The sequence below is a fragment of the Rhipicephalus microplus genome, chromosome 2, assembly GCF_043290135.1.
Source record: "Rhipicephalus microplus isolate Deutch F79 chromosome 2, USDA_Rmic, whole genome shotgun sequence".
NCBI lineage: Eukaryota > Metazoa > Arthropoda > Arachnida > Ixodida > Ixodidae > Rhipicephalus > Rhipicephalus microplus.
The window spans coordinates 292,526,133-292,539,787 of NC_134701.1; the positions used below are offsets into that span (position 1 = coordinate 292,526,133).

Sequence of the window (13,655 nt, forward strand, 5' to 3'; positions counted from 1 at the left end):
ATACATAAGATGCGATTACCACGTGTAGGGTCATGAACTAGCTGCGTGAGATCATGATAGTGAAGTAAGTTTATAAAAGAAAGGTGTTAAGCCTGTTTTGACTGTGAAGACACAGTTATTGTTGGCCAGTCTATCGCAGGGTAATTGAAATCACCACCTATTATTAAGAGGCAGTCTGGAAACCTGTTAGTAACCAGCTCCAGTGCTTCGTTGAATAGGTCAGTGAAATCTGGACGGCAGTCAGGCAGCCGATAAACTGCAATAAAAACACCACTGCCTCTAGAAACAGTCCTATTTTTGCGAAATATTACAAACGATGAAGGGAGCGCAAGGTCGGTATCATTAATATCATCAGAAAGCCATATTTCTGTGCCAAGAATGATATCTGATGAAATAGAATGATTGATCACTTTCAATGAGCCAAGTTTTGGAAAAATACTGGGAAAGTTGGCCAAGAGCAGCGATACTGGGTTTTCTTTAGTCTGCGCGTGGTGTGTAGAAGCATATTGTCATTTGGTTGGACGTTTGCTAGGCGCTCCTGTTCCAAGCTTGCAACAGGAATCGTGAATTGAATTTCACATTGCTTTGACACAGAGAAAACAGAGCATGTAATGGTTTAAAAGCACACCTTTAATGCACAACGACAAAAGAAACTGGGCAAAAAAGGGGCCATCTTCAAGTTGCTCAATAGAAAAATAGAATTTCTGCTGCAGACTCTTAGATAAACATTCACAAAAGGGAATGAAAATATGTATCAAGTTCATACAAGAGAGCCTCAGAACAAATGATCCCTACTTTCAATTGCATGCAATCTATAACATAGCCTTTTTGCAATGCCATTTACAATTGTGTATGTATAGTGATTCACAATATGCACTCACTAGTTATGAACTAAACTGGCACAAGAGCCGGATTAGCAATGAAGCTGTAAAAACAAGGATCAAGCAGGCAAAATCTTAAGGGACTGATTTCTTATCCTACTCAAATCATGCAATTTTTTAAAGTGCTCCTCAGTAGACATGGTGCAAATGCTACTGGCATCTACGGCTGTACACCAAAGGCACACCTCTCTCACACTCCGTGTATCCCCAAACGACAAGAATGAAATGTGCTTTCTCAAAGCTCTGCCGGCTTAATTGAAAGCACCCACAGAAGAGAAAAATATGGGAAGGAGCAACAGTCCAGGTTAGAACAGCTTTAGCTGAAGATGGCTTCAGTGGCTTTCTCGAGGTCCCACGAGTATGACGACAATGCGACACGTGCACGGTGCTGCATAGAGAAGACGTCACTGAGTAAGCGACAACAGGCACACATGGCTCCACTGACTTGGAGGCGTACTGGTATTGCATAGCCACACAGTGACCATATTTATTCGCGTAATGAACACACTTTTTTCTAAAGAACCGGAGCAAATTTGGGGGTGCATTTATTATGCAGAAAAAATTTTATGGAAACGTTTTCTGTATGAGCAAAAATATGCGGTAATTCGAAAAAAGTTAGGTCGCTCAGCTTGTTTGTTGCACTTATCTAAGCTGTTCCCACGTGCCGCCCTTGCATGCCATAAAAGCGTTTTGCGGCTATCTTTTCTCGCAATCATTTAACCACAACAGTGCTAACTGCTGTGATCTTTAGGGGCGCCCAGAAGCGTGTGCTACGATGCTACGAAGCACTTTGCTAACTTCGTGGCAACCGCGCACAACGACCGCGCCGCCGCAATTGACATTCTAGCAAGCAATCTGCATTGCCGCAAGGTACCACCAATGCATGATTAGTACAAGATTAACAAGATTAACAAAATACAGAAGCCGCTCTAATTGCAAACAAAGCGATAATCGGGGACAATGTTGCGGATATAGTCACAATCTTTTCTTTGCAACAAGCGATTTCTTTCTGGTTTTCCAGAAACCTGCAACGCGATGGATACGAATGGCTCTTCGCGACAGCTATAGTGACAGCAAATCCTGTCATCATCGCAAGGGATGTGGTTGGGCCTTAAGGTTTCGTATTTGCAGGAAGTGACCGTCGGTTGGCGCGGAAAGGTTCGTGACTTTCGCTCGCTTTGTGCTTGTCAGCTGCGGTGTTTTTACACTCGCACGATTCGTGAACCCCGCTGTGGTGCATAGATCAAGCAATTTATGCCGCGCACTGAGAGAAGGAAAAACTATAAGACACGCGGCAGCGGGCGAATGGGGGGAGGGAGCGAGCCAAAATTGGTTGGCATGATCATAAAAAATGAACGAGACCTAACAGGTAAGGAGGCGTCAAGTGTAGGTTAGCGGGACTGCACTGGACAAATGTAGGGGTGCATTTGTTATGCTGGGAAAAAAAATCAAAATTTTGACGACTGAAGTTGGGGGTGTGTTTATTGTTTATTGTGAGAGTGCGTTTGTTACGCGAGTAAATATGGTATTTTGATTAAATGAAACTCTAAACCATAGAGTTTCTTAATATACAATAGAGGTAACTCTGGCGCTAGTGTCTATGGGAGCTGCAACGCATGGCACTTCAGCGAGCATGGGATTAATTGGTAGTACACGTATTTGTCTCATCTTTCTACTTCTAGCCTGCTTCTGGCTCATGTGTGTTTGTGTGGCTTGGAGCTGTTTTCTCATGAAACAAAAATTAGCAAATGTTCAGCGGTTGTGCTTCACCACCTTAATCTTTTAGGCTTACCATTTCGATTGATTTGTGGGGTTTAACGTCCCAAAACCACCATATGATTATGAGAGACGCCGTAGTGGAGGGCTCCGGAAATTTTGACCACCTGGGGTTCTTTAACGTGCACCCAAATCTGAGCACACGGGCCTCGACATTTCCGCCTCCATCGGAAATGCAGCCGCCGCAGCCGGGATTTGAACCCGCGACCTGCGGGTCAGCAGCCGAGTACCTTAGCCACTAGACCACCGCGGCGGGGCCTTACCATTTCGAATCGGGTCACAAAGCTTAGAGGCTTCGTTCATTCCTTCAAAATGAAACCGTAACCAGCAATAAATGAAGCCCCGCAAATACGATTCTTCGCCCGCAAGTACGAAGACTAAACAAATGTGTGTACTACCCACTATTCCCATGGTCACTGAACGATCACACCGGCAGAGTCCCCTCTAGTTAATTTTAGGAAACTCTATGCTCTAAACAACATAATAGCAAAACGTGCTGGACTGTGCCACAAAAAATTAAACTTGCTTCCTCAGACCAGTGCTAAGGACATAGCAATACGCTGGCTTGCTCCATGTCACACGAGAGCACGGTATTTTATCAGTAAGTGCAGCACTTCGATTGGTTTGAAGAGGTTATAACACAAGTCGTCATTGTTAACATCGCACTTTCAAGCTGAGCCTAAGCTAGAGTATAAGAGCTTGTTTGCTGCACATGTTGACTTATTGCATTTCTACAAACCATTGCCAGCCAGAAAGTTACATCAAAACGCAGAAAGGGTGGTGCTTACTGGATAACACTAACTAGTAGAAATATGTATATAACAGGCCACTGCATCAGCACACATTTCAAAGAGCATGCAAATTCTCTGGGGAAGGAAAGCTTTTCGCGCTTGTCTAATCACGGTAGGTTTGCCATAGTAATCTGCTTTTCTGTGATATCCTGTGTTGGCTCATGATGATGACTGTCAGCGCATGTCACAGCTTTCCGAATAAACTTTCAGTCACACACTTGTCCTTGTCTGTTTAGCCTTCCTATTTCCTATGATATTTCCTGTTTCCTCCTAAGATAAATTAATTCGTGAAGTCACGGAAGCATTTATTATAAGTAGGGGTAAAATGTATCAATCTGTAACGACACTCAGTCCAACTCGCTGATAAAGGTTTGGCTTTTTAATAAAATTTTGTGTAATTATTTGCTTTTTGTTCGCAAGCCCATTACTCACTTCATACACGCTCCATGCTGATTTTGCTGCTTATATGTTTAGTCCTTTTCAAAAAAAAGTAAGCAGTTGTGAGTTTGCGCTTATTTGTCCCTCCTTCTTGAGTCTATAAGCATCATCGTTTGCAGCTTGCTGATGAGCTCCAGCACAGCGCAGCAATTCTCATCTGCTGAGAAATAATGCCGTTTTATTGTTCTCCATCTGTCGTAAATTTGGCTTTGATTGGTTTTTGCTAAATATTGTGATCACTCTGGCCCGACTTCTGCAAGGTGCGATGAAAGCCACATGGCCCCCAGTTTGATTTAACCGCTGTGAATATAAAGGCGCTCGAATTATTGGAAGTTTTGCCCCATACACAGGGCTGCGCCGAGACAAAGGCATCAGTTTGAATTAGCTGTAAGTTCAAATTAACTAAGCTCAAATTAATGAGCTTTCACTGTATTTGTGCATCAAACTCTTTTTAGAGAAAAGGTGGCCAAGAGCTTGTACCCAATGGGAATGATGGGAAGTACGGGCTTCAAATGGGTTATGTTCTCAAGCTTTGCAAAGCTGGCTTGCCGAGTAAAACAAAGTGATCTGAAGTTATATCCAATGGAAACTTGCTTCATTCTTTTGTACATAAAACTCACTGCAAAATGTTTCGTAACCATAAGGCAGAAGTGAAATCTGGGCTAATTAAACCACCAGCGTATGCATTACTCTGCCATTGCGCTCCAGATTTGGCATCAAATATAATGAATTACCTTTTACAACACTTGAAAACAAACACACTTTTTCCCCTTGAAAGTATGCATTATCTATTTATGCATATAAGAGTACAGCATTAAATGAGAAACACTTCACGTTTTGTCTGCTGCAATGCCCCATGTGTGTGTCAAAGTGGCCTGCCCTAATGCACCTCTTGTTTGGTTATGAAGTCAGAGGAGCGTGACGATCATCTAATTAGCTTCAACATCGTTTTCCAGTCAATTTAAATGAGTTTTGGCAAAATTCACTTTTGAAAAAAACATGAACTCAATGCAATATCATGATGCTGCATCTATGCACAGCAGTGAGCAGATGATGCTTCACTTAAGCTTTCTAATATGACTTGTAAAGCTCCAACTTCGCAGCAAATCAAGACATCTATTGGTCATCAGCCTTTCTGAACAACAAAGGCACAGCTTCAGTGCTCTACACCACTTCCACCTACCCACGCTGCACGAAGAACGAAACAAACTGCAGAAAAAGATCCACAGACAGTTCGCTTACGCTATCCAACCCGAAGCCTGTACTTCCCATCATTCCCAAGGGAAGTACAACAATTGCAACGCCAGATTCATCTCTAGGTATTATAGTATGAAACTCTATGAAACGCACCTAAGCAATTCTTATGGTGTGCAAATTGCTTGTCCCTAGTCCTAATGCGGTTTTCCAATTTCAGCATGCACCAGCAAGCCTGCGCTAAGGGCCTCTAACCGCAAGATGTTTTTTTGCAATTTATTTGCAATTTGTGAGTCCGAGTCTTGTGATCCTAAAATTGAATCGTAAATGCTGCATATAATTAATGCCAGCACTATTATTAGTGAACAATCATACATCACTTTGAATGGCCCGCCAAAACCATAATAAATGAGCACATGCAACTCGGCGCAAGTATTTTTCTCTGCTCATTTTGTGTTTGCTTTCACGTCATCTGCTCCCAGTGAATTCAACTGTCAGGCTTTCCTAAGCTTGGGCGCCATGTTGCTTCTGGCGTAGTTACTGCGTTTCTGCTGCTCGTTCACTGAGCCATTTCAGTTCCTGTCGAGCGGGCTGGCGAGATCAACGCAGCGCCAGGCACCTGCTGCGAACTACCATGCCCAGCAGTAATCGGCGAGTGGTGCCCGTTCGGAATATTGTCTCCTCTTGGTCTTTCCAGCCAACCTTCGCAGTCGGTGTTCCAGACAGAAAAAGCACAGTGCCATCTTAGTTTCTTCCCGTACTGGGTACCCCAACGACCACGCCTGAATGCACCTCGGCGTCTTCGCGTATGTGAAGCACAAGGACAATGTGACCGTGTGAAATGTGTCAGTGCTGTGCATGGACAAATGAGCCCACATGCTGGCTTCCTGTTACCACCTCCAGCCGATCATGAAGCAGCATCCTCTTGAACACCTTCCGATACGGGTAGCTTTGGTCGAGTTGTAACATATACAGTGCTCGCCTCTTGTTAAGTAGCGGCATTCAGATATGATTGCCGCGCTTGCTATGTTATCTTGCTTTCGTTTCTTTCTTGCGAACCTCCTATTGGCTGCTTTATGCTTAAAAACTTGTTGGAAACTGAATAAAGGGATTCGTCTTCCTGGTACTGCTTGGGTCGCCTGTCTCTTGGGCCGGCTGTCGTCCAGCCGCCAAGTATGTCACAGTACACATGCACAAGCTGGTTCTCTATTCTGAACCTATTTGATAACTGGTGTGGCAGAGCAAGTTTTACTGCCATGCCCTACAGCAACGAATTGTACAGTGCTGCCAGCTAGTATGTATTACACATGTAAGCAGGTACAAGTTTTGTTTAAGGAATGGAGGATAGTAATTTGCTCTCAGTCATATAGGAAGGCATGATGCATGCAGTATAAGCATACAATAAGGATGACGACGCTTCGCCCCACTTATCATTCATTCCATAAGGCATGCAAATGATAATATTGACTATATATATGCCATGCCAAAAAAATATTTTGGGAGGGAGGGGGGCACATTCCCTATGTGAAGCAGACGGATGGACGTACAGACGGATGCACGAACGGCACACATACAGACGGAAGCAAGGATGACGACGCTTCGCCCCACTTATCATTCATTCCATAGGGCATGCAAATGATAATATTGACTATATATATGCCATGCCAAAAAAATATTTTGGGAGGGAGGAAGGCACATTCCCTATGTGCCGCCCCCTCCTGGCTATGCCACTGGCTGTCCCCGTCATGTTCTGTGTAATATCCCATTCAATAACATCCCTACACGCATCGTGTGTTTTACAAACGGGCAAAAGCGCGCGAGCAGGAGTGTCGAATGCAGCTAAAGCAGAGTCAAAAAAGTCAGCTTCGCCGCAAGGGCAAAGCAATGAATGCGATAGCAACAACTTGGAATGTAACACTGAAAACGACAAACAGATTGAAACGTGCAGCACGCTGCTCACGCACAATTGACGCATGAAAACAACATACACAGGATGATGGCAAACTAACAAAGTTTACCGCTCTACACTTAACGCGCTGTTTAATAGGAAAAAACAATGCACGAAACGTAGTCACAAGTACAGAGGAGTGCAAACTAACAAGTGTTCCAGTTGTTATACTTCGCTGTGTACGAAAAGCGTGCTCTTTTCGCAAACCAGGCCTGTGCACCCAGCAAAGTGACCTTTGTGTTGGGCCTGGCAACTAACGCAATCGTTCCGATGAAAGCCGAAGAAAAACGATTCTCCAAACCAAAGGATAAGCGCGCGTACAAGCATTCTACCCCCCCCACCCCACATTTGTGGGGCAAAGTATGTGACAAGCGCGCATCGGCGCATCATGACGAGCTGGGCGCTGAGTGCGGGCGGCTTTTTTTTCTTTCTTTTTTGAGTTTTTATATTCATAGATACGTATACATATACAGTGAATGACGGCAGTGGCAAACAACCAGCCGAGACTGCCCACTCTTAAAGACAACCATAAAGTTTTCAGAATTCACGGACGAGGTAGTAAACGTAAAACCTGCAGCAGGCTCGACATCGACGACGCTTTTCTCCACAGGAAACTCTTGAGCGCGGTTGATAACGAAGGGATCGCACGTGCCATATTGAGCTGCGCGCTATACATGGGGTTCTATGTATAGGTAAACGAGAATAAAAGAATACTGCATTGTACCCCGTCCTGCACTATAAGCAGTTGCGTTATAAGTGGTCTACACTATATAGGGTGAAAACGACCACGTGTGGATGCTGCACTCCGTGGTGCAATCTTGCACGTGTTCCGAATTCTGACGGAGGCGTTCTGTTCCATAAAGTCGCACGCGATTCACCCATTTGAACCGTGACGAATGCCGTGACGTTCTATGTCACGTGAGCCATGGTGCCACGAGTCTGCTTTCGTCCATTTTTCGGACGGAGGCGAAGGCATGGTTAGAGACACCCTGAAACGAAATAGATGGATTGAAAAGGCGGCGAGGCAGCATAGATTGAATTGAAAATTAAGCACTTCGCAAGTTTTCAGTATCCGGGCATTTGGAGAACAGGGAATTTCCTTTCTCTGCCACGGTTTTTCGCCTCGCCTGTGCGGTTTCTGCAGCTGAGTAGAGACGACAAAGCAAGGTAAGCGATACATTCGAATAGTTGACTGAAAAAGAGTTCCCCCAATGTTTTCGTCAGTCAAAACAAACAGTGCGTGTGTTCTGCGACAAACTTGACCCTATCAATAGATACCGGCGAGCCAGTGGCCTCGAAATATACACCAATGTCAAAGAACAAATCACTCAGACCACTGGATGGTCACTCACATTAGTGCCTCTTTGATAGCAATGGCGTCGCAACGGGCCTCATGCACTTGCATTGCGGCTCAGTCCCTTCTCCGTTGTCGTAGCCACCCCGCCGTCTGTCTGTCCATTGTCATAGACAGACAGACAGAAGGTCAGATGAATAAATAGACAGACAGATGAACAGATAGACAGACGGACAGAGAATTCACTGTTTACCGATGAAACCCCTTCAGGCTTCACCCCACTCATCATCATTCACTCCGGGGATAGGCTGTGATTTCTTTGTCTGGGCAGGCCCTTCATGGTTAAGCATGTCACTTAGCTCCTGCCACAGCCCCTGCTGGTTGGTCATGGTGAAGCCGTGTCCCAGCGCGATGGCTTTTACTGCAAGCTGGGGCAACACCACTTAGACTTTTTTTCAAGGCCTCGGCAAGCCTCCGTCTCGTCAGCGTGACGTCACTGCTGCGAGATCTGTGAGAAAGCAACGCTCGACTGGCTGAGGTCGGAATGGCTTGCGGATTCTGTTCGCCAAATAGACAGACAATCTTTTTTGCTTCGAAACAACTTTTCAGTAGGCAAACTGTAGAAAATTATTACCTACTGTCTAATGAAAAAAGCTTAGCAATATTCTATCTTTCAAATGATGTACTTATTTACCTAATTTATTCACGTTTTAAACATTTTTGTGCACAGCCGAGCGAAGTTGGCAGCGCATGACAGTGCGTCTGGCCACATTGATCTTACGGGCTCGCTCGCTCTGCTGGCTGTTGTGGTTGTAGGCTAGTTGCATTTTGTTACCGCTCACGCTGTTTTTTCTTTCTCTTGTGCTGTGTGAGCATGGTTGGGTAAACTACGCAATATGCCTGGATGCTGCTGTGCACCGGAGTGCAACTCTAACTGTGCTCATGGACCTAAAGCGCGCGTCTATCGGTTTCCGATGGACGCCGACCAAAGAACCGCATGGACGCCAGCTTCCAGGCAGATCTCACACTGATGACGTCACGTAGGCTTGAGGAGGCCTGAAAAAAAGTCTAGGTGGTGTTGGCTGGGGATGCTCCACCATGAAGGCGAGCATCATCGCGCACTGAGCCTCGGAACCGCGGAGACGCTCTTTTTGGCTACCGGTTGAGGTGCTCTCTGCCACGAGTTCACTCGACTGAGCCAATAGCTTCAAAAAACTGCGCCGTTTGAATTTAAACAGTGATGGAAACATCAGTAGAGCAATTGCGTGAAACAGGCTTGTACCTAGCGCCATCACTAAACGTCCCATTGAATGACAGCGCCACTTAGCATCATTTCAAAACAATAACGAGAACATTGTGCTGCATTCCATATTCAACGTCTGAAAATTAGTGCCAACACATTTTGGTAGTGAGCAATAATAGTTAAACATTAATCAATATGTTAGCAACACTTTGCAACTTGCTATACGGTCCCTAAGACGACGTTCGAATTGTAACACAGGCCTCTATTTCTCTCATTGGCTGTTTGCTTCCCGTCTTCCTCGCAACCGATGCGGAAAGTCCACTTTTTGACGTAACGAACGAAACGCATCCGTCCAAATTCGGAACGCGTACAAGATTGCACCAGTGCATCAACCATGACCGGACTCTGTATAGAGCTGGCTGCCTTGATCGAAATGTGCAGCTGCAAATGTAATGAACGTTATCCTAGCTATTTCTAGTAGCTTAAGAGACAACCATAAGGCATGTTCGGCTGGCGGCACTGGTGGTGTTTTCTGTGCACTCGTGCGGCGTCATACGTTCGTCTGGGTACCAGCGTGCGGTGCCGCATGCTCGGCTGGGCCGGCCACAACACGAGTGCACGCCACTGCGAAGCTGGGGAGATCGACAGTGGCCCGTGGTGCAATCGCATCAGCCCCCGCGCACTCGCAGACGATGCAGTGATGTTCCATCATTGCCGGCGTAATTTACAGCTGGTGCTGCCGCAGAACACGGCTGGACGAGACGGTAAAACATGATTGAGCTTACATCGTCCGACCGTATTCGTACGAGGCTACTTTTGCTGCTGCGATTCCACTGGACACCGAAAACGAAAACCCTGGTCGAGTTAGTACAAAATCAATGCAGCTCAGCCGCCTGGAGAACAGACACGCACACACTGGACACATAGCGTCTCGCAAGTGTCTCTCATTGTTTGATTTTTCTGTATGCTCTCTCATTACCAGCACAAACAGAACGCTGGAAATTGTCTGCTACATGGCGTCTGTCGCATACAGCGCTGCTGTAGCGGATTCGAGTTTTGTGGTTCACACGTTCGTCTTGGCCAAAGTTAGGCGTGAAACTCGGAGGTGTTTGACGTAGTTTCCCTTCTACCGTAACAATGCCAGTGCACCTCAGCCGAAGATGCTATTAGTGCGAAAAATGATACAGACTGGATGTCCTTGCTGCCCTGGACCTATAAGACTGTTACACCGAATCCCACACAACTGAAGCTTTTTTTAAATGTGGAGAATTTCTTAGTCGCACGATGTCGCACTTTGGCATAAGGGGTGGCGCGGTCTACACCCCCACTGTGCATGTGCCCCAACTCTCCTCCTTTCCTTTCTCCCAACAGCTGCACCTTACACTCGCCACTTCTCTCCTACCACCTGCTTGCACTCTCCGTATCACATCACAACGCCGACGCAGCGTGTGCTAACCCACGCTAACCACATTGCCAATGTGAATACACCCTCTCTCTGCTCTCCCTTCAACGCTGATGCAAGCAGTGTCTACTAGCAAGTTTCTCAAGTGAAAAAACCGACTGCTCGTGCCGCACAACCCTTCACTGGCCACCCCATTTACTATATATAGGCGATGGATCTTGACCTCCAAGGTAGTGCCAGTGGGAGATTTCCCCTGTGCGTTGTTGAAATATAAAATTTGCAGCGTGTGCATTAACTAAAAGCAGACTGCGGGTCTCTGTGCCCAATCGATGTCTTCTGTCTCTCATTACCCATTATGAGCGATTGGCATGTTACAGTAGGAAACACTGGTCCATCACAGTGTGTTTTGCGCTTCGTCAGGTTTCTCTCCGACGCAACGCCGTGATGAGCGCCAGGTCAACATGGCCACCACTGTAAGCGTTAGTGCCCGCTGCTTTGCATCTCTACATGGTTCCCTTCAACGAAAGATGATGCAATTTTTAAAAATGTTCTTTATCTCCCAACACTTCTAATATATGCATTGCATAAAAATTTACAACACAAGCGTTCACATAAAGCTTATTCACAGCACAATTAGTGTGCAGCAACAAGGATGCAATATACACCATGAAAAACACACCAATAGCAAACAATTTATAAACAACCCTCCACGTGTGCAATAAAAGGGTGTTACGTTGACTGCCAGTGTGTCTTTCTACTGTTCACTTTGTCCTGTAACTTGCGTCGTTTTCTTGACATTTTAACAATAGGCAACTGGCCTAATTCAATACTAAACTTCTGAAGTGGCTGAAATGATGCAGGAGTAATGCTTCCAGGCTGTCTTGCTAGCACACTAGCTAGTCTATGAGGAAAAAGAAAAACATTGCTCAGCTGCCTCTATTTCTATTGTAGAATAATTGTGCTCTTGATTCATGGCTTGTACTGCATTCCAAAAGATCACTTTGTTTCCTGAAACTGCTCCAAACAACATCAGTTTTCAGTTTAGTGTAAAAACCCGCTTTATGATGTGTGCAGCTGGCTTTCAAAGGCAATCAGATGGAACAAACCTCGTCCACTCCCATGTCCAGTAGCCTCTTGATCTTTGCGTCAAAATCAGGGAAGTGCTTTGGACCTGCAGAATTCGAGTTAGCATCAGGGCCAAGCAAGAAACCTTTAACCAAACGCTAGTGAGCACTTTACGTTAAGCAAATTCAATGCAGTGGTGATTCAGGCAGTTGAGGATTTGGAGAAATTTTAAGAGCAGTAAAAGTGCTTTTTTTGGGACAGAAGAATTGTGTTATGAAGCAGATCTCAAAGAAAATTTTAGTTTTCAAGCTGAAAAAAAAAAGGCACTTTAAATCAGTTTGAGCAATAACTGGTGCACACTCCTAACACTGTGAGTAGAGAAAATAGAAAATGGTGCTGTACAGCAAGAGCCATTCAACAGGCTCATCTTCACACAAAATGACATATGCTGAATTCATCATAACCAGAGTTGGCAGATGTCACAGGTTCAAAAGCCAGTACAGTAAAAGCTCATTAATTGGTCCCTTGTTAATTGGCAAGATCTAATAATTTGAACACAATCTTTGGTGCCCCGGCAAGCACACTTGTTGGTTTTAAAGGGAATTCGGTCACCTCCTTACTTAAGGAGTGCGAAAGCAATGAAGAACAGGTACACGCAGGTCCTGCATGTCTGCATGTTAGAGCACTGCACTGGCCTCAATTTCTGGCCAAGAAATTTGTTTAAATTTACCTGCTTGAGCCTGGCTCGCCGACTGGACCTATGCTATCCTTGCACATTCCAACGCTGTTGCGACAGTATCATAATATCTCACACTATAGCGCACAGGTCTCAAACAAATGGCCTGAGGCTCGCACACTTTATCCTTTTTTTTTTTCTTCTCAATATATGACCTTAAATTACATAGGCATGACAGGTCTTGTGATCCACCCCATGTATCTAATAAACGTTGATTCATAACTGTGACCGAAAGGTCTATATTTCAGAAGCAGCGTCAAGGTTTAAGTCATTCTGGAGATAGATATAGAAATGCTGTTGGAATCTTGCCACCAAATACCCTTCAGAACCGACTGATATATGACATACGGGAGAGGTTCTTCAAAAGGCAAAACTAGGTGACATTTCGTACAACCTATTCTTCGCATCCATTCTTCCTACCCATTGTCCTGGCCCTTGCGGTAGTAAATTTTCTTGAATAAAGACGATTAGCTGATGCGAGTTTGTAACCTTTAATATAGCGAAACAAGACGAAAGCTTAGACGCTAACAAGGTGGCCGCACTAAAGCAGAATTTGCAGGTCAATCCAATTTACATGACCTCTGGGAGCTGTGAAACGCCATGGAAAACAAATGCCTTTATAAATGTCTTTATAGAGATTTTGTGTCGCAAGACTCCATTCAGTCCTTTAGTTTTAATATAGTTATAATATTCTAGAGTGTTTCCAAACTTTATAGCTCTTGCGATGATTAGTTATAAATTTTTTTATAATACTTTAAACACTGTGATCACAAAATAACATTTGGGAGACAAAACAATGAAGACTACGAAAGCCCAGAATAGCCAGATGTTTACTATGTAAGCGCATGGTCTGTTTACGTTTAGCTCGCCAGTTTCCGATAAATCAA

General features: G+C 44.8%; 1 protein-coding gene across 1 annotated transcript in view; it reads right to left on the reverse strand.

The window, feature by feature from the left end:
- Positions 1-609: 609 nt before the first annotated feature.
- The window catches only part of Ubc4 (ubiquitin conjugating enzyme 4), a 34,782-nt gene continuing 21,736 nt past the window's right edge, over positions 610-13,655 (reverse strand). Inside the window, exons 5-6 of the mRNA XM_037429243.2 lie at positions 12,074-12,138; positions 610-1,269 (exon numbers count right to left, since the gene is read on the reverse strand). Coding sequence (XP_037285140.1) covers positions 1,198-1,269; positions 12,074-12,138 — 137 coding nt within the window. The 3' untranslated portion in view covers positions 610-1,197. The remainder of the gene's footprint in view (positions 1,270-12,073; positions 12,139-13,655) is intronic.